Below are 27,610 nucleotides of genomic sequence, written 5' to 3'. Positions count from 1 at the left end.
ACAGCGCTGGCCCCCTGGGTTTGAATTTTGTCTGTACCTTCCCTAATTGGGTGACCTTGGGAAAGGCACTTTAATTCTCCACAGTTTATTTTCCTCATCTATAAAATGGGCATGATATAAAAGGTTAAATGTTATTATCTCAGCATTATCATTGACCTAAATGGTACTGTCAGTCATACCAAAATGTGTCTTTGGGGTATGGAGGAAGATAACAAAGTGTATGTGTGTGTGTGTGTGTGTGTGTGTGTGACTACAGATCTGAATCTATACTAGCAGAGGAATAGTCTTTAAAAATATTTTTTAAAAATTTATTTGAAAGTCAATTACAGAAAGAGGGAGGGAGGGAGGGAGGGAGGGAGGGAGAGAACAAGAGAGCGAGCACTTCCATCTGCTGGTTCACTTCCCAAATGGCCACAGTGGCCCAGCCAAAGCCAGGGTCCAGGAGCTTCTTCTGGATGCAAGAGCCCAAACATTTGGGCCATTCTCCACTGTTTTCTCAGGCACATTAGTAGAGCGCTGGATTGCAAGTGGAGTAGCCGGACTCGAACTGGCACCCAAATGGGATGCCGGTGCTGCAGATGGCAGGTTAATCTGCTACACCACAGCACTGGCCCCCAGGAATGGTCTAAAAACTTTTCAAGATTCTTTCCCAAAGTCTGAAAACTGTGAACATCTTGGATAGCCTTCTTTATTTGTTGGCTACTATTAACAGAACCCCGGGGAAAAGTAGACTTGAGAAGCTGGAGAGGAAAGAGATCTGATAGCCCTTTTACCTTCGCCCAGATCTGTAAAAATGTGGGTGGAACAGAACTATGATTACACGGGCCCCGCTGCTACATAAAAGCTTAGTCCTGGGGAACTGCAAACTGTGGTTAACTTCCCAAATGTGGGACAGTTGGGGAGATTTCAACAGCCACTTTCCTACTTCATAGCCTGCAAAAGCTCTGGGGTTGAGTGAATTTAGTATAGCCTCCCTCTGGCATTTGCAAGCCTTTGGGCCACTCTCTTCCTATGCTCCAGCTTGGTAAGCCATCCTTTCTCAAACTCTCAGGCATGCCTGTGTTCCCCATTGGCTCGCAGTCTCATGACTTTGCTTAGACAATGCCCCCACCTCTAGAAAACCTTTCCCACATACCTCTACAATTCCAGCCCTTCCAGGTTCCCAGGGCCCATCTGGAAGACCAGACATCTTGGGTTCACTGTCTTAGTCCCCTACCTCAAGTTATGTTGCCTACCCAAGGACATGGAAAGCACCAAAAATAGTTACAGTATTTTATCTAAAAGGGGGTTGGAGATTTCGGGCAATTCATGTCAAGACTGGGTTTAGGGATGAAGGCAAGTAACAGATTTCTTCAGCAGATGTTGTCTTCTGTTAGAAAATGAATGCTTTTATGTCTCAATGACTAGAGCTTTCACATACCCAATATTATCTAAAGTTTATTATCCAAACATGCGCCCTGACTTTGGATTCAAAATGTCTGGTTCCTGACTCCCTGCCTATTATAAGCTGTGAGTTAAGGATGTCCTTGTCATGGAGTTTAAGTCACTGTTTTGGGGAAATGTGGCTTGGCTTAGGCAGAGCTCAGTCAGCATTCCTGGGAAGACCTCAGTGCTTCATTCCTAATATGGTACTACCAAAGGGGTTGGAATTTATAGAATTCCGCTTGTTCTCCACCCCATGCCATATCTGAGTGTGTATGTCTCACTCTCTGTAACTCTGCATTTCAAATTAAAAAATAAAAAAAGGAGGGGGCATCATTATAGGCAGGTTAAGCTGCCACCTGTGATGCTGGCATCCCATGTGAACACCACTTGGAGTCCTGGCTGCTCCACTTCTGATCCAGCTCCCTGTAAATGCACCTGGGAATGCAACAGAAAATGGTCCAAGCCCTTGGGCCCCTGCTACCCACAGGAGAGATCTAGATGGAGTTCCAAGCTCCGGCTTCAGTTTGGCCCAGCCCTGGCCACAAAGCCATTTGGGAGTGAACCAGTGGATGGAAGCTCCCTCTCTCGCTCGCTCTCTCCCTCTGTGTGTGTGACTCTTTCAAATTAAAAACAATGAAAAAAAATAATTCTGAACAACATTCTATCTAGAGACTGCCCTTGGGAACTAAGAGCCTAACCAATGTTAGCCCAGGTAACTGGAAATCACTGAACATGGGCAAGCAAATCTTCCTGTCTGCTGAGACCACAAGGTCTGGCCTAGCCCTCAGCCAGATGCCCATTTGTTCATCCAACAAATACATACTGACCTAACATGTGCCCAGAATTGATTTCCTTGAAACGTGTTCTGTCAGTTCTTGGCCCGTAGATAACTCTTTCTTCTTCTCTTGAAATAAGCTATCACCACTCTTGAAGAAGGTGAGAGAAGCCTCCTCAGAATTTCTTTTCTCCTTTTAGTTTTGCTCTCAAGATCTGCTTATATTCTGTAGTTCTCAGTATTTAAAAATTACATGCTAAGGAGCCTCCTTTGGATATAATTCTGACCGTTTGTTGTAAAGAACACCCATGTATATTTCCTCCTTTGGTAGCCTGAACTCCAACTCACAATGAACACCCCCAGTAACCTGCAGCACTGAGTGCCTCAGTCTTGTATTTTCACAGTTTAATATCCAGGATTCTTACCAACCTTCCCCACACTGTTTTTACCCAACCCTTTCTATCAACATGACATTGTTTTGAGCCCTTGAGAGAGATGGAGATATGAACAAAACACACTTCCCATCATTCATTCATTTATTTATTAACAATCATTTATTATTATATCCCAGTTACCACAATAAGCTCTAGGATACAGTGGTTGGCAAAATAAAAAAAAAGCCATGGCTTTTTTCTTTATGGAATTTACTGAGGGAGGCAAACAGGGACCATGTATATTATGTTCAGTATTATATATCACACAGCACACAGTAGGTATCCAATGAACATGTCTCGCACGAGTGAAAGTAAATGACCAAATATGTTAAATTGGGAGAAGCGCCATGAATTTTAAAAAATGACCCAGAAAACAGTGAGAGAGTAATAGGGTAGGCAGAAAAAAAATGGCTGCTCAGACAGGCCTGAGGAAGTGGCACTTATACCAAGGGCTGAAGGATGAGGAATAGCCAGCCACACCAAGTCCGGAGACAGGAGCATTGCAAGTGGGTAAAGGCTCTGAGGTAAAGAACGTGCCATGCGTCCGTGGGAAGACTACAGTGAGCCAAACAGTGGCAGATCATCAAGGGTTGCATGAGACAATGTAGACGTAGACAGGGGTTTTGTAGGACATTCTACGGAGTTTGGATTTTGTTCCAAGAACAATGAGAAGTCATTTAATGATTTTAAGCAGAGGCGCTGCATGGCTTGGTTTATATTTAAAAACAGGCCCTCTGTCCCTAGTGATGAGACAATTGTGGGAACTGGAGTGGAAACACGGACTCTAGTCAGCAGCTGTAACCATCCATGGGAGAGGACTGCAGTTTGGACTAAGGTGGCTGCGGTAAAAGTGAGTAGAGTGAAGATATACTTTGGAGTGAGAACTGACAGACTTGTTGACAGACTGCATGTGGGGGACGGGAGGATGACTTCCAGGGTTCTCGCTTAAGCAACTGGGTGGGTGGAGGTGCCATTTTCTAAGAAGAGGAAAACTGGCAGGGAGAAACAGTCCTGGGGTATGTCACTGTTTATTTTTAACATGTTTTATTTGAAGTATATGTGAGTGTAAATGTCAAGTAGGCAGTCAAATATTTGAATCTGAAGCTTTCTAATAGGGAAGACGGGATAAGGAAGTTTGTGATGAGACCCTCACAAATGACATAAAACTGAAATGTTCCAAGAAAAATGCCATGCCTAACTGGGTTAATCCAAGGAATTTGCAGGACAAAAAAAAGTTGGCACTTGTGCCAAGGGAAAGATGATGAGGGAGAACATTCCAGGCTAAGGGGATGGAATAGCCAAATGGGAAACGAGAAAATCTTAAGGCATGCTCAGAAACTGAAAAGCAGTTCACTTGGGATGAAACGTGGTTTGTGTGTGCAATATTGCAAGGTGAGTCTAAAGAAAGGGTAGAGGCCAGACCGTACAGGGCTTTCAGCAGCATACTAATTAATGTGTATGGCATTCCGCAGGCAGTTGGGAACACTAGCAGAGGCATGAGCTGATGAAGTTTCTAAAAGCAATTTAATAATATTGTGTAGGGTAGGCTGAGGAATGGGAAGAGGAAGCAAACAAGGCCAGTGAATCTGTTTCAATTATCAAGGCATGAAATAATAAGGACCTCTGCTGACCATGGAAATGGAAAGTTAAAGGCCAATCATTAGAGATTCGAAAAGATATGCTAACCCATCAGGAAAGCCAGGAGGAGGCACCCACTTTTTCCTTCAACGCCTTTTGCCTTCACACTAGACCATAAACTCTGGAAAGGCTGGGAGAGCACTCCCCAACCTCTCCACAGTGACACTCAATCAGTAGTTAAAGGGATCCCAGGCTGGAACAATTTCTTAATAAGTAAGCGACAAAGAAGCTGCTCTGCTATTGAAGTGAATGGACTCATGGGGTAACTGGCTGGATAAGCAGTGTGGAGTCAGAACCATGGCCCAGTGGATGGGCTGAGAGAAAGCACTAGTAAAAGATGAGTTAGAACTTTCTCACCTATTTTTTCCCTTTGAAAGCCCAATTGCCAACCTTCCTTCCTTCTTCGTCCCCTTGCTCACCCAGCAAATAACAGAGCTTGATTCTTCAATGCTGTTTTTTCTTTATCCATCAGACTCCTATCCATATTATCTAGATCTGTGCAAAACCCCATCCCTTTCCAGCCTCCACGTCAAGAACAGTATCACTGCAAGAAAGATTGAATGTGCTGCTCTCCCTTCAGTCATATTTAGACAACTGGGGCCTTGACTTTGGTAATCCAAAGGGGCAGAGGAGATCTTTAAACACTGATTCTAGGGCTGAAGCCTGGTGATGGCTTCCGCTGGTTTCCTGCAGTCTCACTGGAATATCTACCACGGGCCTCCTTTCAAAGGAGGCAAAAATCGCTTGCAAAGAGTTTTCTGAAGTAACTCTGCACAGGCGAAATAGAATAAAAATCCAAAACATTTCCTTTAGATTAGCTAATCTTTTTTCACTGTTTGATCCCAAGTTCCTTTGATTGTTTCTCCTCTACATCCTATTTTTCACTGTTGATTTATTTTATGTGTTCATTGTTCAACATCTTCTGAAGAGTACCTTGAACTCTTTCAGAGTGTGTGCTTTATAAATACAATAAAGCCATTAATTAATACAATGCATCCTTTTACAAAAGAGTATGAGTTTTATTATTTCTGGTACTATGAGGACTACCCCTCATCCTACCTTAGCCTGAAGAGCAGGCAGGTGTAATTTTGAGGGGCACCAGGAAATCTCCCTGCTCGAAAATACTTCCCCCACTACCTACAAGTCCACAACTTGATGATATATTCGAGGGTTTTTTCAAAATTTACATTGACCCATCGTTTTTTTAACCCATCACTTCTAACAGAGACACTTGTTTCACATCTTGTGATTTTTGTGCATTTATATTGTTCTTCCAGAGGTAATGCTAAATTTAACATAAATTATAATATCATAATTTCACAGTCTCTCATTTGATATCCAAATTCAAGCTTACTTGCTCTTTTTTTTAAAGAATTTATTTTTTTCCAGGAAGAATAACAAGTTTATTATAGAAAATTTGAAAAAGGCAGGAAGATAGGAAGAAGAAAAAAAATCAACCATAGTCCTACAACCTAAAGAACCACTGTTCATCAGCAGTGTGGTCATGCTCCTTCTTTAAATCTTAGTGTAGGTCCCATTTCTGGTGTGATACCTGCCTTGAACTTCCTCCTTCAGATCTCCATCCCACCCCCCACCCAACTCTTCTATGTCAGGTTTGTACCTCTCACTTGAAGACATCAAATACTTCTGTGTATAGTTAGGCAACCTGGTATATGTCTGGTGTCTCCAACTAGATTATTAGATCCTTGCAGGTTGAAACCATGACTTCTATTTCTCAGCTTATCCCCAAACACCTGGTACATTGGACCCAGTATTTGCCAACTGATTTAACCTAAAAAAATACAAACTATTTCAGAAAGAATATTAAATAGGCTGAGTATCTGGGTCATGAATAGTAAATCTTTCATGTCACCTAGCTTGGTGACTTGCTTTTCTGTTCCTTGACTCTTGAAATCCTACTTAATTGGCATCTTTCTCCACACCAAAACTGAGTAAGAAGCAGATTGATTAAGAGTCAGGATTTACTCAAAGATTCTCTACATAAGGCATACAAGTGATAGAGAGAGAAAGACAGAGGCATCGGGGAGAGAGGGAAAGGAGAAGAGAAGAAAGGAAGGGTAGAGAAGATAGAAGAGTATATAGAGTATACAGACTGAAATGAGTAGAGGAGAGAGAGAGAGAGAGAGAGAGAGTCTGGTGCTCAATCCAGTATGTGATTTGCCTCCAGCACTGTGTACAGGATCCCATCCACTTGTTCTGAGTCATACCCGATCTCACGAAGCTCCAAGTGAGGGAGGACAGAAGTAAGGAGATAGCTGACGTGGATACGCAGCCGCGTAAGCTTTGCCAAAGCCCTGTATGATGGAGTGAGGGGCAGAAGAGATGACATGAAGTCATTAGCCAACAGAATAAAATGAAGCCCCTTCAAAATGGGCCTACATTTCTCAACAATTATGTTTCCATTAGCTAGAAAGAAAGAAGAAAGCACAACGCCACCAGGCACGGGGAAACTGGCTGAGGTTTTCTAAGGAGTAATTACTCAATCCCTGGTGGCCTGTGAATTAAGGCTTTTTCCCTTGTCTATGACCACTAACTGGGGGTCCTAAGGGATGCTCCCCATTAGCACTCTCAAGTTGATAACTAAACCCTAGTAATTAACCTGTCCAGGTCATCTCCCTCTGGGGTCCGGTAGGAGACCTGAGCCTTCTGCAACACTTCCAGGTGTGTCTCTGTCTCCTTCAGTTTCTCTTTTAATTCTTGTTTTTCCTCTTTGGTTCTTTCCAGTTCAGCTTTCAGAATCTGGAACTCAGCTTGACGATAACCCATGTGTTTCTTGCTCCAGTACAAGCCTTCGGACTCCTGGGTGCTGTAGGTCACCAACTCATGTTGAACTTTCTTGAATTCAGAATGCCAGTGGTTTCTCTCCTGTTCCAGCTCCTCCACCTGCAATACAAGAAAACAGAAATTCAATGACCCCCACATACTACTGAAAGCCAAAGAGTACCAAAACTGGTTACTAAAATATTCACCCTGGGATTCCACTGTACCTATTCCTCAACTTACAGACCCTTTCAATGCCCAAATAGGAGAAGGAAGCCCATTAAGATTCATGGACTCTGAATGATTCAAGGGCAGATTTTGTTTAAAGGCATCAGACCATGAAATGGTCAGTGCACCAATGTCCCCATCCCTTGGTTGCAATGATCTCATTTCTAGTGGTAAAGTGTTACCCGAACCTTTTGCTGGAACAAATTCCTTTCGGCCAAAACACGTTCCAGTTTTTCTGTGGTTCTCTTCAACTCTTCCAGCTCTCTTTGGTTCTTCATCTTTGGCGTATGACAACCTCCACTCTCCTCATAGCCTCTTCCTTTCTCCCCGGTGGCTGCAGCAGGAATCGCAGCCGAGGTCAAAGAAGAGTAAGGCACTGGGTTCCAGGACTCAGCTGCTTTTCTTCTCTCAGCAAGCTCCTCTCTGTTAAAAGGGATCAACTGAATGGGAGCCCCTGAATCTCTAACACCTTTGGCAACACCGACAACAGCTACAAAAGGTCCCTTGTTCACTTCTTCTTTGTTCAGGTTTGTGCTACCTCGGTTAGATTCTTCTGCTACCAGTCTTGGCATCTGATCTAATTCTTCAGGAAGCAGGGACCCCTGACGTTGGTCTTGGGCTCCTGGAAACAGAACTGAAACATCCCTACTCTGGCCTGTATTCTTGCTTGCTTCTGGGTATTCTGGATAAAGGCATGGTGGTGTACTTCTCTCAGAACTGGACTTATCATGGGTGTTCTCTCCTTCTGGGTAGGCAACAGCTGCCTCCACCCTCCTGTAAGAGCCAGGCATGGAATAATCCAGAGGAGGTGTTGTTGTCTCATTCTGGAGCCTTCTTCGTTTCTCCACAGGCTCCTCGCCTAGTATCCATTTGTACTTACTGCAATAAGAGAAAATTTCTCTGTAAGCTGTCAAAAATATATGCTAAGTACAGTCTTATCTTATGGAGCCCCTCCTCAATGTTCCTATCAAAATCGCCTCTAGATGCTACCCCAAAATCATTTCAGGTTCAGAATGCAACTTTACATCCCAAGTCTTACCCAGTTACCTTCACACATGCAACTGGAAAATTAAGAAAGACACGAAGCTGAACAGGGTGAAGGGTCATATCAGGACATAACACGGTTAGGCTGACCTTGGTAAGAATTCTAATAATAGGACTGAAACAAGCCTGATTTCTAAATGCAAGTAAAGGAAGACAAACAAAAAAAATACATGCAAAAATTCCCTAACTTGCAACTGGAATAAAATGGTCATAAAAAGCCTAGTGGAGTCTGCAGAGAACAGAGCCAGCTCGTTAACTTTAAAGCATCACAAAAGCCTTTGACTATCAAAGACTTATGCCCATTTGTTATATTGCCAACAGAACACAATACAATTCCTTTGCAAGCTAACTGGATTGTGCCTATTGCCCATTATTCACTTGTAAAAGTTAATTAAAACATAGGGCCCTAGTCAGAAACAAAGGAAGCAAATCAACCAATATAAGTTATTTCCCCATTGTGACAAATAACTCTCCTCAGTCAGGGACAAACAGTCACTCCTTCAGTTCCTCAGAAAGGCTTAGGATGATGGCTTTAAATCACCTTCCACTTCTGATTGTGATATGAGAACAATTCCAAAAGTTCATAGAAATGGAATGAAAACACGTTAAATTGTACAAAAACATTTTGAAATTCATGCCCAATGTTTTTCACAATATGCATTTTCTGTGAACTCTCTGAAAACCTTGCTTATGTATGATCTCAAAAATTTCTGCACCAGAATAAACATTTCTTTTAATTCCAGTTTCAATGAATTTTTGGAAGTACCATCTCATGCACTAATGGTCAAAGGAACTAACAAAATAAAAAGCATCAGAGAAATTCAAAGGCTAAACTTGTAGCAGGATGGGAACCCCAGTGATACCTATATAACTATTCTGTCTTCTCCCTAGATAACCAAGAAATTGGAAGATGAAAATCAACTTATCAATGAGAGAATCAGGCATAATAATAGCCACCTCATAGTATTTCAAGGCTGCCCAGATTTCTGTGCCATTTCTGCAAACATGTATAAGACCCCTCAAACTTTAGCTTCTTACAATGTCCCATATGTTCTTCAGAAATAAAACTGCTATGCTATCGTAATAGATGTTGTATTAGCTGTAGAGGAAAAGCAAAAGGACTTAGGGGCTATGTAAGAACAAAGGTACCTATTTTTTAACATGTGTAAGGAGTACCACAGATGGTCTATGGAGCTGTGGTACTGAGGAAGATAGTAAAACAATCAGCTGGCAGGCATGAAAGAAAGGTATACATAATTCTAGACAGCAACAACAAAGTTTTATGAAAGGCCATTAAAAGTCATACTATTGCCCTTATCTTCATTTTCCCACTTCTAGGCGCTTACTCCTTAATTATCCTCTCTCCTGTCCCTACATTTCTTTGGCAGTCTCTTAGACCCTCTTGGCTGCAGCATCTGGGCAACAGCTCCAACATTCTTCCAAGACCTGACCACCCCCTAGTACTGAATTTCCAACTGCCTGTCATACATGTCTCTCTGGGGGAGTGGTCCCCTCTAGTATGTCAAACTTGGTATATATAAAACCGAGTTTCATTTTCTTTTTTTCATATTTTTAAAGATTTAGTTATGGCTGGCATTGTGGCATAGCGGGTTCAGCCACCATCTGCCACACTGGTACCTATAGGCACCTATTCAAGTCCTGGTTGCTCCAGCTCCCTGCTGATGTGCCTGGGAAAGCAGTGGAGGATGGCCCAAGTGCTTTGGCCCCACACCCATGTGAGAGACCTCGAAGAGGAGCTCCTGGCTTTGGATTGGCCCAGCTCTGGATTGAAAACCTCTCCTTCTCCTGTAATTCTTTCAAATCTTTTTTTTTTTTTAAAGATTTATTTTTTATTTGGAAGGCAGAGTTGAAAGAGAGAGACCTTCCATCTGCTAATTCATTCCCCAAATGGCTGCAATGGCAAGGGCTGGGCCAGGCTGAAGCCCAGAAGCCCAGAGCTTCTTCTGGGTCTCCCATATGGGTGCAGGGGCCCCAAACACTTGCGCCACCTTCTACTGCTTTCCCAGGTGCATCAGCAGAGAGCTGGATTGGAAGTGGAGCAGCTGGGACTTGAACTGGCACCTGTATGGGAAGTCGGCACTGCAGACAGCAGCTTTATCCACTACACCACAGCGTTGGCCCCTTGTGTATTGTCTTTTCTAATTCTCCCACTAACCCTGAGATAGGTGGTGTTATTAGTGCCATTGTCAAATTTAAGAGGATGTTCAGGAAGAGGTTAAAGTAACTTTCTCAAAGTGGCTAGAAAGCACTAGGGCTGGGACATAATTTGGCCCTAGCTTTATCTCCTATTAATTTCTTCATCAACATCAGCTAAACTGAATGCCCTGTGTTCTATCATGCTGCTCCCGTTGATTGGGATGTGTGTGCGTGTGCGTACGTGTTCAGATATCTTACCGAAGTACAAAGGTACAGGCTTTTTGATAGAAGGGAGCTCATTTAACTGCTCTATGGGGGTGAGGGAACAAAACTCTTGCCTAAGTGGCACTCAAAAAGGAACAATCATGTGAACGAGGGAAAAATAAGTGGACTTTACTTACTGGGCCTACACTTCTCCAGAAAGTCTGGCTCCTCCTTCTAGGAATGAGTTTCATACTACACCTGTGTTCAGGATTTAGTATACTAATTAAGCTTTATTCTTTTCTAATTTCTTCTCTAAGTACATAGTTTCTTCTCATTTTCTTTTCTCTTTTTGACACATTCCCCCACTGTCTGTTGCTTTATAGGTACATTTTGGGTTATTTTCTAAGTATTTTATATTTTATGACAAAGATACACTTATACCATCCTTTTGCTCTTTCAAAATGCTTTGCGAGAGATTCCTATATTTAACCATCATCAGCTTAGTAGTTTGTTAACAAAGACAGAGAATGCTATATTCAAATTAGGTTCTTTTCTCTTCTTTACTCACTCATTTCACAGATGTTTCCTACCATGTTTTAGGCATTCTAGTAGGCGAGCATAAGAACCTAAAACCAGGGCCCCTTACATATAAATATAAATATAAGTATAAATATAAATATAAATATATATATACATATATATGACACAGAGAGAGAGAGATCAAGAGAAGCAGGAGGAAGGGAGAAGGAGGAGGGAGGGAGAGAGAAAGAGAGAGAGAGAGAGAAAGAGAGAGAGAGAGAGAGAAAGAGAGAGAGAGAGAGAGGCAGGCAGAGGCTTCCCCCATCTGCTGGTTCACTCCCCAAATGCCCACAACAGCTGGGGCTGGATCAGGCCAAAGCCAAAAGCCAAGAACTTGATCCAAGCATCCCAACTAGGTGGCAGAGACCCAATTATTTGGTCCATCACTGCTAGCTCCCAGTCTGCATTAGCCAGCAGCTGAAGTCAGGAGCTAGAGCTAAGACAGAACACAGGCATTGTAACTAGTGTTCAAACCAGGAGGCTAACACCAACCTCAAACCATCACTCCTTTACAGTGTTTACGTATTCCTTTCCAGATGATATATTCCAAAAACAGTCTGTTGAGATATAAATGATATAAATCCATTCTATAAAGTATACAATTCAATGTTCTGGGTATTCAGAGTTGTGTAGCTGACTATCACCAAAATGTATAGAAAATTTGCATCCTCCCAAAAGAAATCTCTCACTCATTACCAGACATCTATCATACCCCTAACCTATCTCTAGTCAACCACTAATCTACTTTCTAACTTTCTACCCCTATAGGTTTGCCTATTCTTGGCGCTTTATATATACTGAATCATAAAATAAATGTTTCTCTTTTTTTGTAATGGGCTTCTTTCACTTAACATCATGTTTTCAAGGTTCATCCAAGCTGAGGCATGTATCACGATTCCATTCCTTTTTACAACTGGATAAGAATCTGCTGTACAGATACTCCACTTTTCTTTATCCATTCATCAGCTGACAGGCACTGAGGTTGCTTCCACGTTTTTGGCTACTGTGAACAATTCTTCTATGAACGTTTATGTAGAAGTTTTTGTGTGAATATGTTTTCAATTTTCTTGTACTATATACTTAGGAGTAGAATAACTGGGCTATACAGCAAGTTTATGTTGAACACTTTGTGGAACTGTCAGATTGTTTTCCAAAGCAGGTGCAACATTTTTCATTCACATCTCAATACATGAGGGCTTCAATTTTGCCAAATCCTCACTAATATTTGTCATTATCCATCTATTGGATTCGAGCCATCCTAGGAGGTGTGAAATAGCAGCTCAGTGTGGCTTTGACTTGCAATTCCTCTGTAGCTAGTGATGTAGAGCATCTTTTCAGGTGTTTACTGGTCATCTGTATATTTTCTGTGGAAAAATGTCTATGGAAAGTCTTTGCCCGTTTTAATTGGATTACTTTTTTATTAGTGAGTTGTAATAGTTTATATATTTTCTGGATATCTAGTCCTTATCAGATGTAGTAAGTTGTTTTCCCACTCTGAGCCATCTTTTCACTTTCTTGATGGAGTCCTTTATAACTGAAAAAGTTCTTAAGTTTTATTCACGCCTTTTTCACTGTTTCACTGTCCCTTGAGATTTTGGTGTCATATCTAGGAAATTATAGTCTAATCCAGTTGTGATGTCTTTATCCCATGTTTATATCTAAAAGTTTTAATTCTTACATTTAGATCTGTAAATCATTTTGAGTTAATTTTTGTGTATACTGTGAGACAGGGATCCAATGTCATTTTTTTTGACAGGCAGATAAGCAGTTGTCCTAGTATCATTTTTTTCAAGACTGTTCTTCCCCCCACTGAACTGCCTTGGCATCTTTGTCAAAAATCCAATGACCAGAAATATAAGGTTTATTTCTTGACTGTTCCATTGATGTATATGTCTTTTCTTTTAACAGTACCACATTGTCTTGATTACTGTGTGTTACTGCAGGGAAGTTAGATTTCTCCAATTTTCTTCTCTTTAAAGATTGTTTTGATGGTGCTACATCTGTAGTATTTCCATATGAATTTTAGGGTGATATTGTTGAGTACTGCAGAAAAGCCATCTAATATTTTGATAGACATTGCATTGAATCTGTTGATAAATTTGAGAAATCTTTTGATACAAAAACATGAAATATATTTCCATTTATTTAGGTTATATTTAACTTCATTCAAAAGTCCTTAGTTCTTTTCAGTATAAAAGTTTGATCTGCACTTCTGTTAAATTTATTCTTTAATAGTTTATTTTTGAATCTGTTATATACAGAATTCTTTTAATTCTCGTTCTTTTCAAAGAGCAACTTCTGGTTTCACTGATTTTCTCTATTATTTTCCTATTCTCTATTTCATCTCCACTCTTTATTATTTCTTTCCTTCTGCTTGATTTGGGTTCAGTGCTCTTGTTTCAGTAGGAGATATTTTTTCTTCAATTTTAATATAAACATTTCCAAATATAATTTCCCTCTGAGTATTTCTTTGGCTTCATTCCATAATTTTGCTATATTTTGTTTTCATTTTCATCTTTTCAAGATATTTTCTAATTACTCTTGTGATTTTTCCTTTCATTCACTTGTTAATTTGGAATGTATCATGTAATTTTCATATATTTGTGAATTTCCCAACTTTACTTCTATTGTTGTTTTCTCATGTACTATTGTGGCTGGAGAACATCCTTCGTATGACATCAATTCCTTCAATTTCATTGAAACCTGTTTTATGGCCCAACATATGGCTATACTGGCAAATGTGCAATATGCACTTGAGGAGACTATGTATCACACTGCTGTTCAGTGAACTTCTCTCTCTCTCTCTCTCTCTGAACTTCTCTCTCTCTCTGTAGAGTGTTATTCACGTCTTCTATTTCTTTGTTAATATCCTACCCAGTTGGTACATATACTACTGAAACTGAGGTATTAAAGTATCCTACTATTACTGCTGAATTGTCCATCTTTCTCTTCAATTCTATCTGCTTTTGCTTTGTGTATTTTGAGGGCTTGGTAATTAGTCCATAAAAGGGCACAATTATTATACTCCTGATGGACTTTATTATTATGAAAGATCCTTCACTATATCTGTTAAAAGTTTTTTGTCTTGAAATCTATTTTGTATGATATCAGCATAACCACTCCAGTTTTCATATAGTTGATGTTTGCATAGTAAACCTTTTTCCATCCCTTTGCTTTCAATATACTAATAATTTTTAATGTAAAATATGTTTCAAGTTTCCTGTAGACAGTATATGTGGAAATTTTTAAAAAATCCAATATGATAACATTTGTCTTTTGATTGGATTGTTCAATTTAGGTCCATTTAATGTTATTGAATGGTAGAATTGTGTCTAAGTAGCTTTTTGTTCTCTTTACGTGTCTGTCATACCTTCTTTGTTCCTCCTTTACTTTCTTTTCATGTTATGTAGATATTTCCTAGTTCACTTATAAATGTAATAGTAATCTATATAATGTCATTTCTTTTGAGGAATCTGAGAGAAAAAAGAGCTAGTACATAGTTACAGTTTGTGGTACTAATCTTATTTACGATCTTAAAATTTTCTTCATTTCTGACTATATATTTGAGTTACTGTCTGGTAGCATTTCCTTACTCCAGTATAGCATTTTTATCATCTACCTCCTTTGTGCTGTTATTGCCGAATATCTTCTATTTGTATATGTCATAAGCCTCCAACTGAAATGATATACATATATGCAACTGTATACCAGTATATGAGAGTACTTTAAAAAAATCCATGGAAAGTATAATTAGATTATTTTGGCACAAAAAATTCAAAATCCATGCATAAGTTCTTCATAACATGTACTTTCCATGAACTGTTTGAAGGCCTGCCATACATTGTTATGTGTAATTTTTCTTTAGGTTAGTTAAGAATAGAAAGAGGAAGAGGTATTCCATTATACTGTTTTTTGTAATTAATTACAACTATCTTTCCCATCATTCCTGCTTTTTCATGTGAATTCAGACTAATGTCTGGCAACACTCATTTTCAACTTAAAGAACTCTGTTTATTATATCTCGCTAGCAAAACATTCCTTCAGCTTTTGTTTATCTGGGAATTTTTTTTCATCATTTCTTAGATAGCTTTTTAAGATTGCATTTTAGCTTCCTGGTCGGCAGTTTTTCATTCAGTACTTTGAATAGGTCTGTCTGTTTTAGTTTTAGCTCATTTCCTGTGGCTATAACAGAACACTTGAGACTGTATAATTTATAAAGGAAAGAGGTTTATTTTGGCTCACGGTTTTGGAGTCTGCCAAGATTGGGTGGCTGCGTCTGGTCAGCTTCTTGTGAAGGCCTCATGGTGGTTCAACTCATGGCAGAAAGTGGAAGAAAGTGGGAACATGCAAAGAGATCACATGTGAGAGAGGAAGCGAGAGAAAGCCGAGGAAACTGAACATGAATCCTAACAACCCACTCTCATAATACCTAATTTATTCCTGCAAGGACCATATTAATCCCTTTAGGAGGGTAGACTTTCCACGACCCAATCACTTCTTAAAGGTCTCACTAGTTCTCAATATTGTTACCCTGGCAATTAAATCTCAGCATGAGTTTTTGTGGAGACAAATAGTATCTAAACCATAACACCATCTCTTTGCCTTCTAGTCTCAATTGTTTCTGATAAAGTCTGCTGTTCACATTGCTTAATTAGAAATATTGATTTCAGGGAATGAGAAAGAGAGAAAGAGACAGACAGACACATTGAGATTGAGATTCTTCCAACCACTGGTTCATTCCACAGTGGCTGAGTGGGGCTGGGTCAGTCTGATGCCAGGAGGCAGGAACTCAATCCAAGCCTTCCATGCAGGTAGCAGGAACCCAGCTATGTGAGCCATCAATCAATCCTGCATTGGCAGGAAGCTGGGGTCAGAAGCCATAGCCAGGTATTGAATTCAAGTACTTCCATATGGAATGTGGATGTCTTAAATGCTGGGCTAAATACCTGTTCCTCAGCTGTTAATTTTATTGGGGTTCTGTCTTACGTGATGAATTGCTTTCAAGATTTTCTCTTTGCCTTTGGCTTTCAGTATTTTCAGTGTGGTGTCTCTGGCTGTAAATCTCTGTGTTTGTCCACTTAATTTTTGGAGCTTCTTAGATGTGTAGGTTGTTTTTCTTGAAATTTGGGATTTTTCTACCCCTTTTTACCACCTGCTTGCATTCCTACTATGCTTATGTTGGTGTACTTACTGATGTCCTAATTTTTCTGAAGATCTGTTCATTCTACTTCATTTTAAAATCCCTTCTTAATTACATAATCTATGTATGATCTATCTTTAGGTCTGCTAATTCTTTCATCTTCTAACTGTATTGTGCTGTTGAGCCCTTTTAGAGAATTTTTCATACTAATTATTGTACTTTTCACCTTCAGAATTTCCATTTGTTTCATTTTTATACTTAAAAAATCCTTTATTGATGTTCTCTCTTGACAAGACACTGTCATCACACATTCTTTAATTCTTTAGACATGGTAACCTTTAGTTCTTTGAACAAATGAGGATACTTCAAATGTGGAAAATGGAAGTAAAATCCGTTTATTTTGATGAAAAATATAGTTTTTCTTTTTTAAGATTTGTTTTATGTATTTGAAAGAAATATAAAGAGGGAGGGAGGAAAGGAGGAAGGAGGAAGGAGGAAGGAGGAAGGAGGAAGGAAGAAGGAGGGAGAGGGAGAGGGAGAGGGAGAGGGAGAGGGAGAGGGAGAGGGAGAGAGATCTTCTACCTGCTGATTCACTCCCCAAATTGTTGCAATGGCCTGGGCTAGGCCAAAGCCAGGAGCCAGCAGCTTCTTCCCAGTCTCTCAAGTGGGTGTAGGGGCCCAAAACTTGAGCCATTTTTCACTGCTTTCCCAGGTGCATTAGCAGGGAGCTGGATCAGAAGTGGAGCAGCCAGGACTTGAACTGGCTCCCATATGGGATGCCAGCACTGCAGGTGCAGGCTTAACCTTCTATGCCACAGCACTGGTCCTAGGTTTTTCATAATATGTATTTTCCACAACTTCTTTTTTTAAAGATCCCCGTATGGGGTTGGCACTGTGGTACAGCAGATAAGGGTGACACCTGCAGTGTCAGCATCCCATATGTGCGCTGGTTCGAGACCTGGCTGCTTCACTTCTGATCCATCTCCCTGCTAATGCACCTGGGAAAGCAACTGAAGGTGGCCCAAGTGCTTGGGCCCCTGTACCCACATGGGAGACCTGGAAGAAGCTCCTGGCTCTGGCCTGGCCCAGCCCGGGCCATTGCAGCCATTTAGGGAATGAACCATATCTCGTTCGCTCTGACTCTGCCTCTCCTTCTCTATAGCTCTGACTTTCAAGTAAATAAATAAATCTTGAAAAACAAACCAAAGATCCCTATATTTATAATGGCTTCTTTGAAACCTGTCTACTAAATCCAATATCTGGGTCTCTTCAAGAGCAGTTTCTATTGTCATATATATATATATGTATATATATATATACACATATACATATATAAATGTATATCCTTTATATATATGTGTGTGTGTGTGTGTGTGTGTGTATACACATATATATCCTGTTTGTTTGCATGTCCCATAGTTTTTTGCTGGCAACTGGACATTGTAGCTAATACAGCAATTACATGCATTGACAGGCTCTCCCTGGGAATTGATGTTGTTTGTTTGGTTGTTTATAAGTGACTTGGCTGAACTGATTCTCTAAGTCTATTTCCCCTACAGGCTCTGATGTCCTTGTTCAGATTTTTTGCTTGATTTTAGTCTTCTACCTGACACCTAGGATTCATCCTAGGCCACTTATTGGCCTAGCACTGGCCACTTATTGGTCAAATGTTGTGCTTAAGCCCTCTTGGCCAGTTGACTTTTCATCCTTTACTGTTGGATGTATGCGTATGGTTTGAAGGCCTCTACAAATGATTAAGACGTTTTTATTTCTGTCCCACCTACAACCAGGCACTCGTGGGTTAGGATTTTCCTTTTTATCACCTCTGAGGGTGTACAACCTTGATCATGACCACAGGCTTTGACACTGCCAGAGATGTGTGTGATTTTATTTTTAAGCCTGGATTCTAAGAAATTGACCCTAGGTCACAGTAGCTTATTGTTCAGCCAGTGGTTGGTCAGAGGTAATGCTTAAGCCCCATATGCCAGTGAGGCTACTGCTCTTTGTTGTTTGACCAGTGTGCAGTTTATAGACTCCTTTCAAGTCCACCTTATGTCCTGCTCTGATCGCTTCTTAGGCACAGCCTTTCTTATACCCAGGATTGCTTCTGATGCCAGGAGTGTTCTTGATTGTCTTTCCCTGATCCTTTCTGTTCGTAAACTTCTGATTGCTTGGCCATTTGCTTGTTTTAACTTGTATCATGAAGTCGTGAGTGTTCTCTCAAATGTCCATCAAGATGTCTACTGTTTCTGCTCTTAGGCCTGGAAATCTTCATGCTTTGTTTCACAAAGTCAGTCCCTTCAGTAGAGCTGTAGAGTTCTTCATCCTTAAGAGTTGCCTCTTTCTCTCTCTCTCTCTCTGCAAGCAGAATCTCTGTAATACTGTGCAAGAGCAGGAGGCAGGGACAGAGGTCCACTTCTACCAGACAGAAATCTATTCTTTATGAATGGATGCTCAGGTAGTTTTTGCATTGCTCCTTCGAGCTTCGGCTTCAGCCTGAGCAACAGGGGTCTGGTACTGTTGGCTTGTGATACCTGGGTGAGTGCTTCTACCCTACAAGTGGGAGCTGCATGAGGGAAGAGAAAAATGGGTGGGAGAAAAGAGATCCAGTCTTTTTCAGTCTGCTTGGAATAGTGCCTCTGTAAGACCAAGAAACTGGGGGAGGTGAGAAAAGCTAACAGTCTGTCCCTCCCAGCTCTACAGCTGTCTGTCCCTCTACAGCTCTACACAGGGAGCTAGGGGAACAGGGAGTCCCCATCTTCTTGACCACACCCACCTGGATTAGAGTTCTCTGGAGCGGTTTTCATAAAACAGAGCTTGGAGTGGGGTGGGAGCAGGTCGTGGTTCAAATGTCACTGGCTCTTGCTGGTGTTCCTGCGTTTTAGTAGGTTTTCTTGAATGAGTATTTCTCCATTTGCTGTATGCCCCTAGGATAATTTCCAGAAACTCTGAATTTTTTAAATAATTTTTTCAAGTTCATTGTTATCTGTCGGTGACAGTCCACTGGGTTCCTCATTTCTGCATTCTGGAAGTTGCTCTACCAGATCATATTTTAAAATGCTAATAGTGGCCCCTAAATCAATCTTATTTATTTGAAAATTGTTATTCTATTTTTAAACTTTGCTTTTTTGGCTTCAAATATTCCTTCGAACATATTAAAATGTCCCTTCTCCTCTCCTTCTACCATTACAGAGTAATTCAGATTTTTTTTATTATTTGAAAACATGAACTAATGCTTTGACACACAGTTTACTCAAAACACCGAAATAAATCACAACCAGCAATTCTTGCCCATTTCTATGTGCTTACGGATACACTGGACTTTAATTTGTACCACTCATAAGGAAATTAGCATGCATTGAGGATATTTGCATTACTTTGACTACTCTAAGTTTCTTCAATTTTGAGTGCATCAGCACCCTAGAACAATACATTTCATATAATAAGCTCAAATACATGTAGAATTAATCAACCAAAGGGATTACTTCCTTGAACATAAATAAGTTGTCTTCCTGTAAAAGGTTATGCCTGAGTATATACTGGCTGAATCTATTTTCTTTATTGGGGTTCTTTCCTCCTTTTGCTAGATGTATGAAATCCACAAAGGTGTTTCTAATGACAGCTCTGGAGCCCCAACTAACCTACCCCACTAGAACTTCTTAAAGTTCTCTTGGACAGTGTTGGTTTATTTTATCTATAGTTAGTTTATGACCCAAGGACACTTATCAAGTTTCAGGTTTTGATAACAAAGGAAACCTTTGTAGCTCTTGATTAAACCCATCACACCATTAACCTTGATTTATCAGAAGCTCCAGTGTATTTTACTAAAACCTTGAGCACCTCCATTTCCCCCAAGAAACAATAGACTCTCCAATTTGAATACCCTATATGTGCAGCTTGAAATGACACAATCATCATTTACTAAATTTACATAGCACATATAACATCAATAGCAACAGTTATCATTTATCCCTTACCACTTAACAAACTTCTTTGGAAAGAATCTTCTTGTTAATAAGTTAAAAATCACACATAATTGGTTAAAGTATTTCATCTGTACTCTACAGCCAAAATTTCACTCCAGATATAGCATTCCATAAAGACTTGTAAACAAATGACTGATGAAGTATGCCACCCAATGGAAGCACTACCATATTGCACTCATAAAATATGTGCATAAGTAAGCATTTGCAGTTCCCTCAAGGTTACCAAAATACTAGAGTTACAGAAGAATTTTTAGCGAGATTCCAAGATGGCAGAATAGGGAGGGAGCTTACTGCTCTAGTCTAGGGGAAGACAGTTAAAAAAAAATGGAGAGAGTGCAATCTCAGGGAAGAGTTAGGGAGAAAACTCCAGAGGAAACTCCACACAAATTAGAGGGATACTGTGGATCCACGTGGAGGGTGTGGATGCGCACAACTCAGGACCCCAGCAGCTGAGAGCCTCATCACCAGCTTTGGAGAGTGAGGTGAAACCAGACTGTAGCAGCCCAAGCCACTGGCGATAAGGTTGTGGGAAGAGCCTGGAGTGAGTACAGCTTGGAGTCCAGTGGGAGACAGTGTACCTGCCAACACAGAGGATAAAAAGGGGGAGGGGGGAAGGGCATGATTTTCTCTCCCTGACCACCCGACACCGACGTCCTGTAACTAGCTGAGAGAGGGCGGACAACATTTTGGACATAACATTAACAGCTGTGCCAGCTTGGGTCTGTGTGCCTAGCAACCAGCTAAGAGGAGATACCTGAGTCTGCCTTGGAGCATTGACAGGAAGCTGGGTGCTCATGAGTGTGGAAGCCTTGTGTGCTGGGACAGACTGTGAAAACACTGTGGCTCCATGGGAGGGTGCAGGGTGTGGTTGGGTCTTTGGGTAGCCACTCTGAGTGGCTCCACATGCTCAGGGCTCCCTGATTGCCTAGTAAGGGTCATTGCTGCAGGATCCGTGCTCACACTGAGGACTGCATGGGTCCTTTGTGTGGTTCTTATGGCAGCACAGATGAATACTGCACCCAATGGAGCTAGCACCCAGGCACTGGGCTCCTTGGAGAAGAGGAGGTGATCATGAGACTAAGCCAACAGAGCTGATCAAACTCTATCTTCTGATAAAAAAAAAGATTTACCACACCCAACTTGGATGCTACCTTGGACACTCCCTCACCCTGGAGCATTGAACAGAGCTCCCCAGCCACACTCAGCACATGCCTCAGGTATTCAATCAAAGAGCAGACACTCCACTAAGCCATAATCCAGAGATAAAAGCCATCACAGAGAAAAAAAAAGTATCTCCACAAATGCCTAAAATAAATGCAGAAATTCAATAAACAAGAGCATGAAGACTACATGAAGCCCCAAAGGTACACAACAACACTTCAATACTAGAATGTGAAGATGAAGAGATTGAAGAAATGCTGGAAATTTAATTCAAAAAATTGATCATAGGATTACTTAGAAGCAATCAGAAGCACAAAGTATAAAGTACTGTTTGAAGACAAGTTTTACTGCTAATTCTCATAATACAACACATTAAGGAAAAAGCAAATCCATAAATTAAAGAAACTCATACGTGACATGAATGAAAATTTTCCCATGAAATAGAGATTTTAAAGAGAAATCAAAATGAAATATTGGAAATGAAGAATTCAATAGAATACATTAAAAATGCAGTGGAAAGCCTCAAGAACAGACTCAGTGAGACAGAAGAAAGAATACCCGAGTTAAAAGACTAATCTCTGGAAATTTTACAGTCAGAACAAAAAAAGAAGAAGAAGAAATCTGAAAAAATAGTGTCAGAGACTTATGGGAATCTATACAAACAACCCAACATGCAGGTCTTAGGAGTTCCTGAAGGCATGGAAACAGGGAATGGATTAGAAGGCCTTTTTAGTGAAATAATCACAGAAAACTTCCCTAATGTGGAGAAAGAGACGTCCAAGTACAGGAAGCACATAGAACTCGTAATAGACATGACCAGAAAAGATCTTCACCCTGACATATTGTAGTCAAACTCTTCACAGTAAAACATAAAGAGAAGATTCTAAAATGTGCACAAGAGAAAAGCCAGATTCCTTTCAGAGATTCTCCAGTTAAACCCACAGTGGACTTCTCATCAGAAACCCTACAGGCTAGGAGAGAATGGCAAGATATGTTCCAAGTCTTACAAGAAAAAAAACTATCAACCCAGAATACTGTACCCTCAAAGCTCTCATTTATGAACAAAGGTCAAATAAAGACCTTCCATAACAAACAGAAATTGAAAGAATTTGTCACTACTCATACAAAAGAAATACTGGGGAAAAAGGAAAAGTGATCATACTTGGGAAAAGATTCAAAAGTAATGACACCTGACATTCCAGCAGCAATCTGGAATGATATGTGAGCATCTCCAGGAGACCAAGATAAGGAGGCTAACAGTATGCTCCACAAACACATAGCCCTTACTGTGTCCCCTTTCCAACTTGCAATGGTAGTTAGAATCATATGCATAGGAACAGGACAGAATGAGGCTCAGGCTCCTGAGAGGAAGGCTGGCCTATACTACTTATCCCCCTATGAATTAATTGAATCTTAGAAGTTGATCCTTCTGGGCTGGCGCCTTGAAACAGTAGGTTAATCTACTGCTTGTGGTGCCGAAATCCCATATGGGCGCCAGTTCTAGTCCTGGCTGCTCCTCTTCCAATCCATCTCCCTGCTATGGCCTGGGAAAGCAGTAGAAGACGGACCAAGTCCTTGGGCCCCTGCACCTGCATTGGAGACTGGGAACAAGCTCCTGGATCCTGGATCCTGGCTTCGGACTGGTGCAGCTCTGGCCTTTCCAGCCATTTGGGGAGTGAACCAACGAATGGAAGACCTTTCTCTCTCTCTCTCTCTCTCTCTCTCTCTCTGACTGTAACTCTACCTCTCAAATAAATAAATAAAATCTACAAAAAAGAAATTAATCCTTCAGTATGACTCAAATTCAACCATTGCTTATTGAGTACCTATTATATTCTGAGGGACTGTTCTAGATGCTTCCATACAGACTCTTATTTAACACTACTAAGTGTTTTGTTCCAGGGCTGGCTTTGTGGTACAGCAGGTTAAGCCACCACTTGTGACACTGGCATCCCATATTGGTGTCCCAGATGCTCCACTTCCAATCCAGCTTGCTGTTAATGTACCTGAAAAAGCAGGGGGAAGATGGCCCAAGTACTTGTGCCCCTGCCACCCATATTGGAGACCTAGATGGAATTCCTGGCTCCTGGCTTTGGCTTGGTCCAAACCTGGCTATTATGGCCAATTGGGGGCATGAACCAACAGATGAAAGACATTTCTCTCTCTGTCTCTGTCTGTCTGTCTGTCTCTCTCTCCTTCCCTCTCCTCCTCCCTCCCTCTCTCTCTGTTGCTCTTTCAAATAAGTAAAAAACAAATAAATCATTAAAAAGAGTTTTCTTCCTTAAAACTTATTTCCTCTTGAGAATTTCTGTTCATGTTCAGGAGGTCATGAGGTTCTTCCAGCATCTATAGAGCTTAATTGTAGAATCACTGATTAGGGGGACTTACCTATTTATTTATTAGAGACTGAAAAGACCCATCCAAGAAGCATAAGCAGGGAATCAATAACTTTGGGGGAAAAACAAAGCAGGGGTCACTTTACCCTCTTATGTGTTCCATTGCCTCTTTCCTACAATATTAAGATGATACCAAAACTGAAAAGGTCACTGAAAAATTCACATCCCACTTATATAATAGTCACATTACTGATGTCTGTAGAAATTTCTACTACTACAGAGAAACTATGTGCCTGCCCTATATTTTGGTCCTGCCAAAGTGAGCAGCACAGTAGAGAGAAGAAAGCAAGGAGCCATAACTAGGGGTATACAGATAGTCTTATCTGTCAGTGCTTACAATTTTCCTGATATTTAAGAAAAAGAAGTAGTATACTCCTACCAGTTACAAATTGTGACAAAATCTGAGAGTACTTAAAAATTTAGTGGAAAATGGAATTAAAAGAGAAGTTTATGGCCAGCACCGTGGATCACTTGGCTAATCCTCCGCCTGCGGTGCCGACACCCCGGGTTCTAGTCCCGGTTGGGGCGCTGGGTACTAGTCCCAGTTGCTCTTCTTCCACTCCAGCTCTATGCTGTGGCCCGGGAGGGCAGTGGAGGGTGGCCCAAGTTCTTGGGTCCCTGCACCCACATGGGAGACCGGGAGGAATACCCAGTTCCTGCCTTTGGCCAGCATAGCAGCCATTAGGGGAATGAACCAATGGAAGGAAGACCTTTCTCTCTGTCTCTCTCTCACTGTCTATAACTCTCTGTCTCTCTCTCTCTCTCTCACTGTCTAACTCTGCCTGGCCAAAAAAAAAAGTTTATTTGTAGTAGTGGCCTTTTTGAAATAAAAATTTAAAACAAAACTTATTCTAGAAATGAAATGTAGTTATTATTAATTTATTTGTAACTGTTTTAATTTTCTGTTTGTTAGCACAGGGTGATAGTATTAGCCTGTGTCAGACAGCATATAGCTCAGTATGTGGTAGAAGAAATATTAGGTATATTAATAGAAACTAGTTAAACATTATCAATAACTATGTACACATGTAGTTTTGTATCAATTCCCATAGCTGCCATGTAACATTAAAACATTCAAATATATGTGTATAACCATATATGGGAGACAAAGAAACTAAAAAATATATAAAAGGAAATGCCCCTTTTCATTTGGGGCTGTCTTTTTGGATATGAATCAAACTGAGCCTTATGCCAGCATGATAATAATAATAATAACAACAACAGCAACAATAAAAAGACTACTTCCTGTTAAAAGTCTTGGTGTCTCATCTCTGTTCATGAACCCCACTTAGTTTTTTTCATAATATGTTTTTCCATGAACTTTGTGAAGGCCTTTTATATACATAGGTATTTTTTAAATTTACATAAAAATAAGTTTATCTTTTAATCTGATTTTCCATGAGCTTTTTAAGTACCTTATAACATTAAAGAGGTGCTAGAAAATGAACAAATCCAAGACTAAACTTATATAAGTCATTTACTCTAGGAAACAAGGAATGATAAAAATTATCTAATGGCCAAAATTTCTAATCATTATTTTTATTTATTTATTTATTTATTTTTTATTTACTTGTCAGGTAGAGTTACAGACAGTGATAGAGAAAGACAGAGAGAAAGGTCTTCCTTCCGTTGGTTAACTCCCCAAATGGCTGCCACAGCTGGCGCTGCGCCGATCTGAAGCCAGGAGCCAGGAGTTTCTTCCTGGTCTCCCATGCGGGCACAGGGGCCCAAGCACTTGACCCATCCTCCACTGCCCTCCCCGGGCCACAGCAGAGAGCTAGACTGGAAGAGAAGCAACCAGGACTAGAACCCGGTGTCCATATGGGATACCGGCGCTGCAGGCGGAAGATTAACCAAGTGAGCCATGGCACTGGCCCCAGCTAATCATTATTTTTATATATGATCAATATATGCTAGACCAATGAGGTCTCTGAGGAGTTGGATATCCATAAACTGAAGGGAAGGAATAATACTTATGTGTGTATCAGTACCCTATTGTATAGCACTTTATGTTTCTCAAACAATTATCATGTGCATTATTTCACTTCTGTTATTGCTAACATAAAGTGAATATGTAATACATAAAAGAGCGTCAGGAAGTGATCATCTCAAAAAGGATAGAGACTTGAAATAGCTACTGTTGCATTGAGAAACTGGAAGTACATGCAAAAACAATTCTATCAACTCAAAACTATGTTTTTCCTTCTGGATTGCATGCTAGGCCTCAGAAAACATATCAACATGATAAAACACACCAATTTACTCTAAAGGAAAACAGACTCCAAGGCTTGCTACTGACAATAAAATATGTTATTTGGTCACCTGGAAAACTGAAAAGCACTGGAATCCAGAGACTTGAGTTGAAGAGAAGGTGATCTGCTTTCTTCGCCAACAGATGGAAGTAGGCTAGGGCTGTCAATTATTTCACATCCAGTTGTCTTGTCATTCAAGCCAGTCATATCTTGAATAGGAGGGATCTTCGGTGGATCGGTGAATACCTATCAAAGAAAGAAATGATTCATAAAAATCCCAAATTCAAAAACCAAATATCAAAGGATGAGTCAATCCTTCTGATGCTAGGAAAGAATGTTTGGGCAAAAAATAAAAAAAAAAAAAGAAAAACTTTTTCCTACACAAAACAAATAGCTCACAGTAATGTACGCTAGAACACTGAACCCAGGCGCATTCAGTTATCAACCTTATCAGCTGGACACCAACAGACCTCCCCAACTCACTTATTGGCTCCTACAGCTATTCCACCCACAACATAAACCCAGGCCCCCAATCACGTCTGATCCTCTCTTGTGACCCAGTTTAAGGCTGGGCTTTCTTCTGAGATCTGTGATGAGGGTGGAAGGAAAAAAGCATTGCAGCAAGTGTCTGTGCTGGTTTTGGAGAAATGCATGCGAGAGACTAACATATACTCATAAGTGCACACACACAGAGACATGCATCTGGGATCTTGTGGGAGAGCCAGCTTATGAAAATAGTAGGAATGATTAAGGTGGAGAAATACAAGGAGTAGGTAAACTGAATGAGGACAGGGCAGTCCTAGGAAATCTCCCAAACTCTACATCAGGCTCTTAAGCCAAAGCCGACATTAGGAGAAAAAAAGACTTTAGGGTGTGAAACCTGATTGTTCATTTGCCTGCATCTTGGCAGAATGTTAGAAAAAGAATTAAGATTAAGTTGCCTCTCTCCTCACCAGTCTGACCTACCCTGATTGAATGGGTGGAAGGTGAATCTAACATGCGACTAGCAGATCTTTCTGGGAATGAGGTTCAAGAGGGAAATCATGCAGAAAGGCAAGGTTGGGTGGGGAAGATACATGGGTGCTATGGTGGCTGTCAGGAAAGGAGTGTCCCTGAAAGGACGGCCAACCTTATTGCACCCTTCAGCGTCCGGAGCTGGGCAACCATGTCCGAGAGACAGTGCTCCTGAAAATTCAAAACAGCATAGTCTTTATAAAGCCAGCCAGCCTGAAAGCAGGGATCAGGGAGTGACACAAAGAACCACCTCTTCTTCCCAAGAGAAGGAGGAAGGAATCATCCCTGAATCGTGGAAGAGACAGGAAAACCAGACACCCAATAGGAGAAGCTTGTGTGATGATGGAACACAGCCCTGAGTATTCGGTGACACTGAATGTGACATTCACACTGTAC

At 40.7% G+C, this 27,610-nt stretch overlaps 1 protein-coding gene and 1 long non-coding RNA gene across 11 annotated transcripts in view; one reads left to right on the top strand and one right to left on the bottom strand.

Moving 5' to 3' along the window:
- Positions 1 to 2,724: 2,724 nt before the first annotated feature.
- MORC4 (MORC family CW-type zinc finger 4) overlaps positions 2,725 to 27,610 on the bottom strand; it is a 64,973-nt gene continuing 40,087 nt past the window's right edge. For 2 of the 10 annotated variants that reach the window (XM_070067479.2, XM_089324189.1), the window contains 4 exons: positions 26,271 to 26,446; positions 7,470 to 8,160; positions 6,893 to 7,176; positions 2,725 to 6,587 (listed from right to left, as the gene is read on the bottom strand). In XM_070067479.2, coding sequence (XP_069923580.1) covers positions 6,434 to 6,587; positions 6,893 to 7,176; positions 7,470 to 8,160; positions 26,271 to 26,446 — 1,305 coding nt within the window. In that variant the 3' untranslated portion in view covers positions 2,725 to 6,433. Of the gene's footprint in view, positions 6,588 to 6,892; positions 7,177 to 7,469; positions 8,161 to 18,167; positions 19,333 to 19,376; positions 20,970 to 23,891; positions 24,001 to 26,270; positions 26,447 to 27,329; positions 27,386 to 27,610 lie in introns of those variants that run through there. The other 8 variants (XM_070067478.2, XR_016227949.1, XM_089324186.1 and 5 more) reach the window with 8 other exon arrangements.
- The window catches only part of LOC149119692 (uncharacterized), a 59,010-nt gene continuing 34,778 nt past the window's right edge, over positions 3,379 to 27,610 (top strand). The window contains exon 1 of the long non-coding RNA XR_016227950.1: positions 3,379 to 3,484. This is a non-coding gene — a long non-coding RNA (uncharacterized LOC149119692). The remainder of the gene's footprint in view (positions 3,485 to 27,610) is intronic.

This window comes from Oryctolagus cuniculus, chromosome X, assembly GCF_051225735.1.
Source record: "Oryctolagus cuniculus isolate XC-2025 breed Fujian yellow rabbit chromosome X, ASM5122573v1, whole genome shotgun sequence".
NCBI lineage: Eukaryota > Metazoa > Chordata > Mammalia > Lagomorpha > Leporidae > Oryctolagus > Oryctolagus cuniculus.
This window is presented reverse-complemented; position numbering and strand designations above follow the sequence as displayed.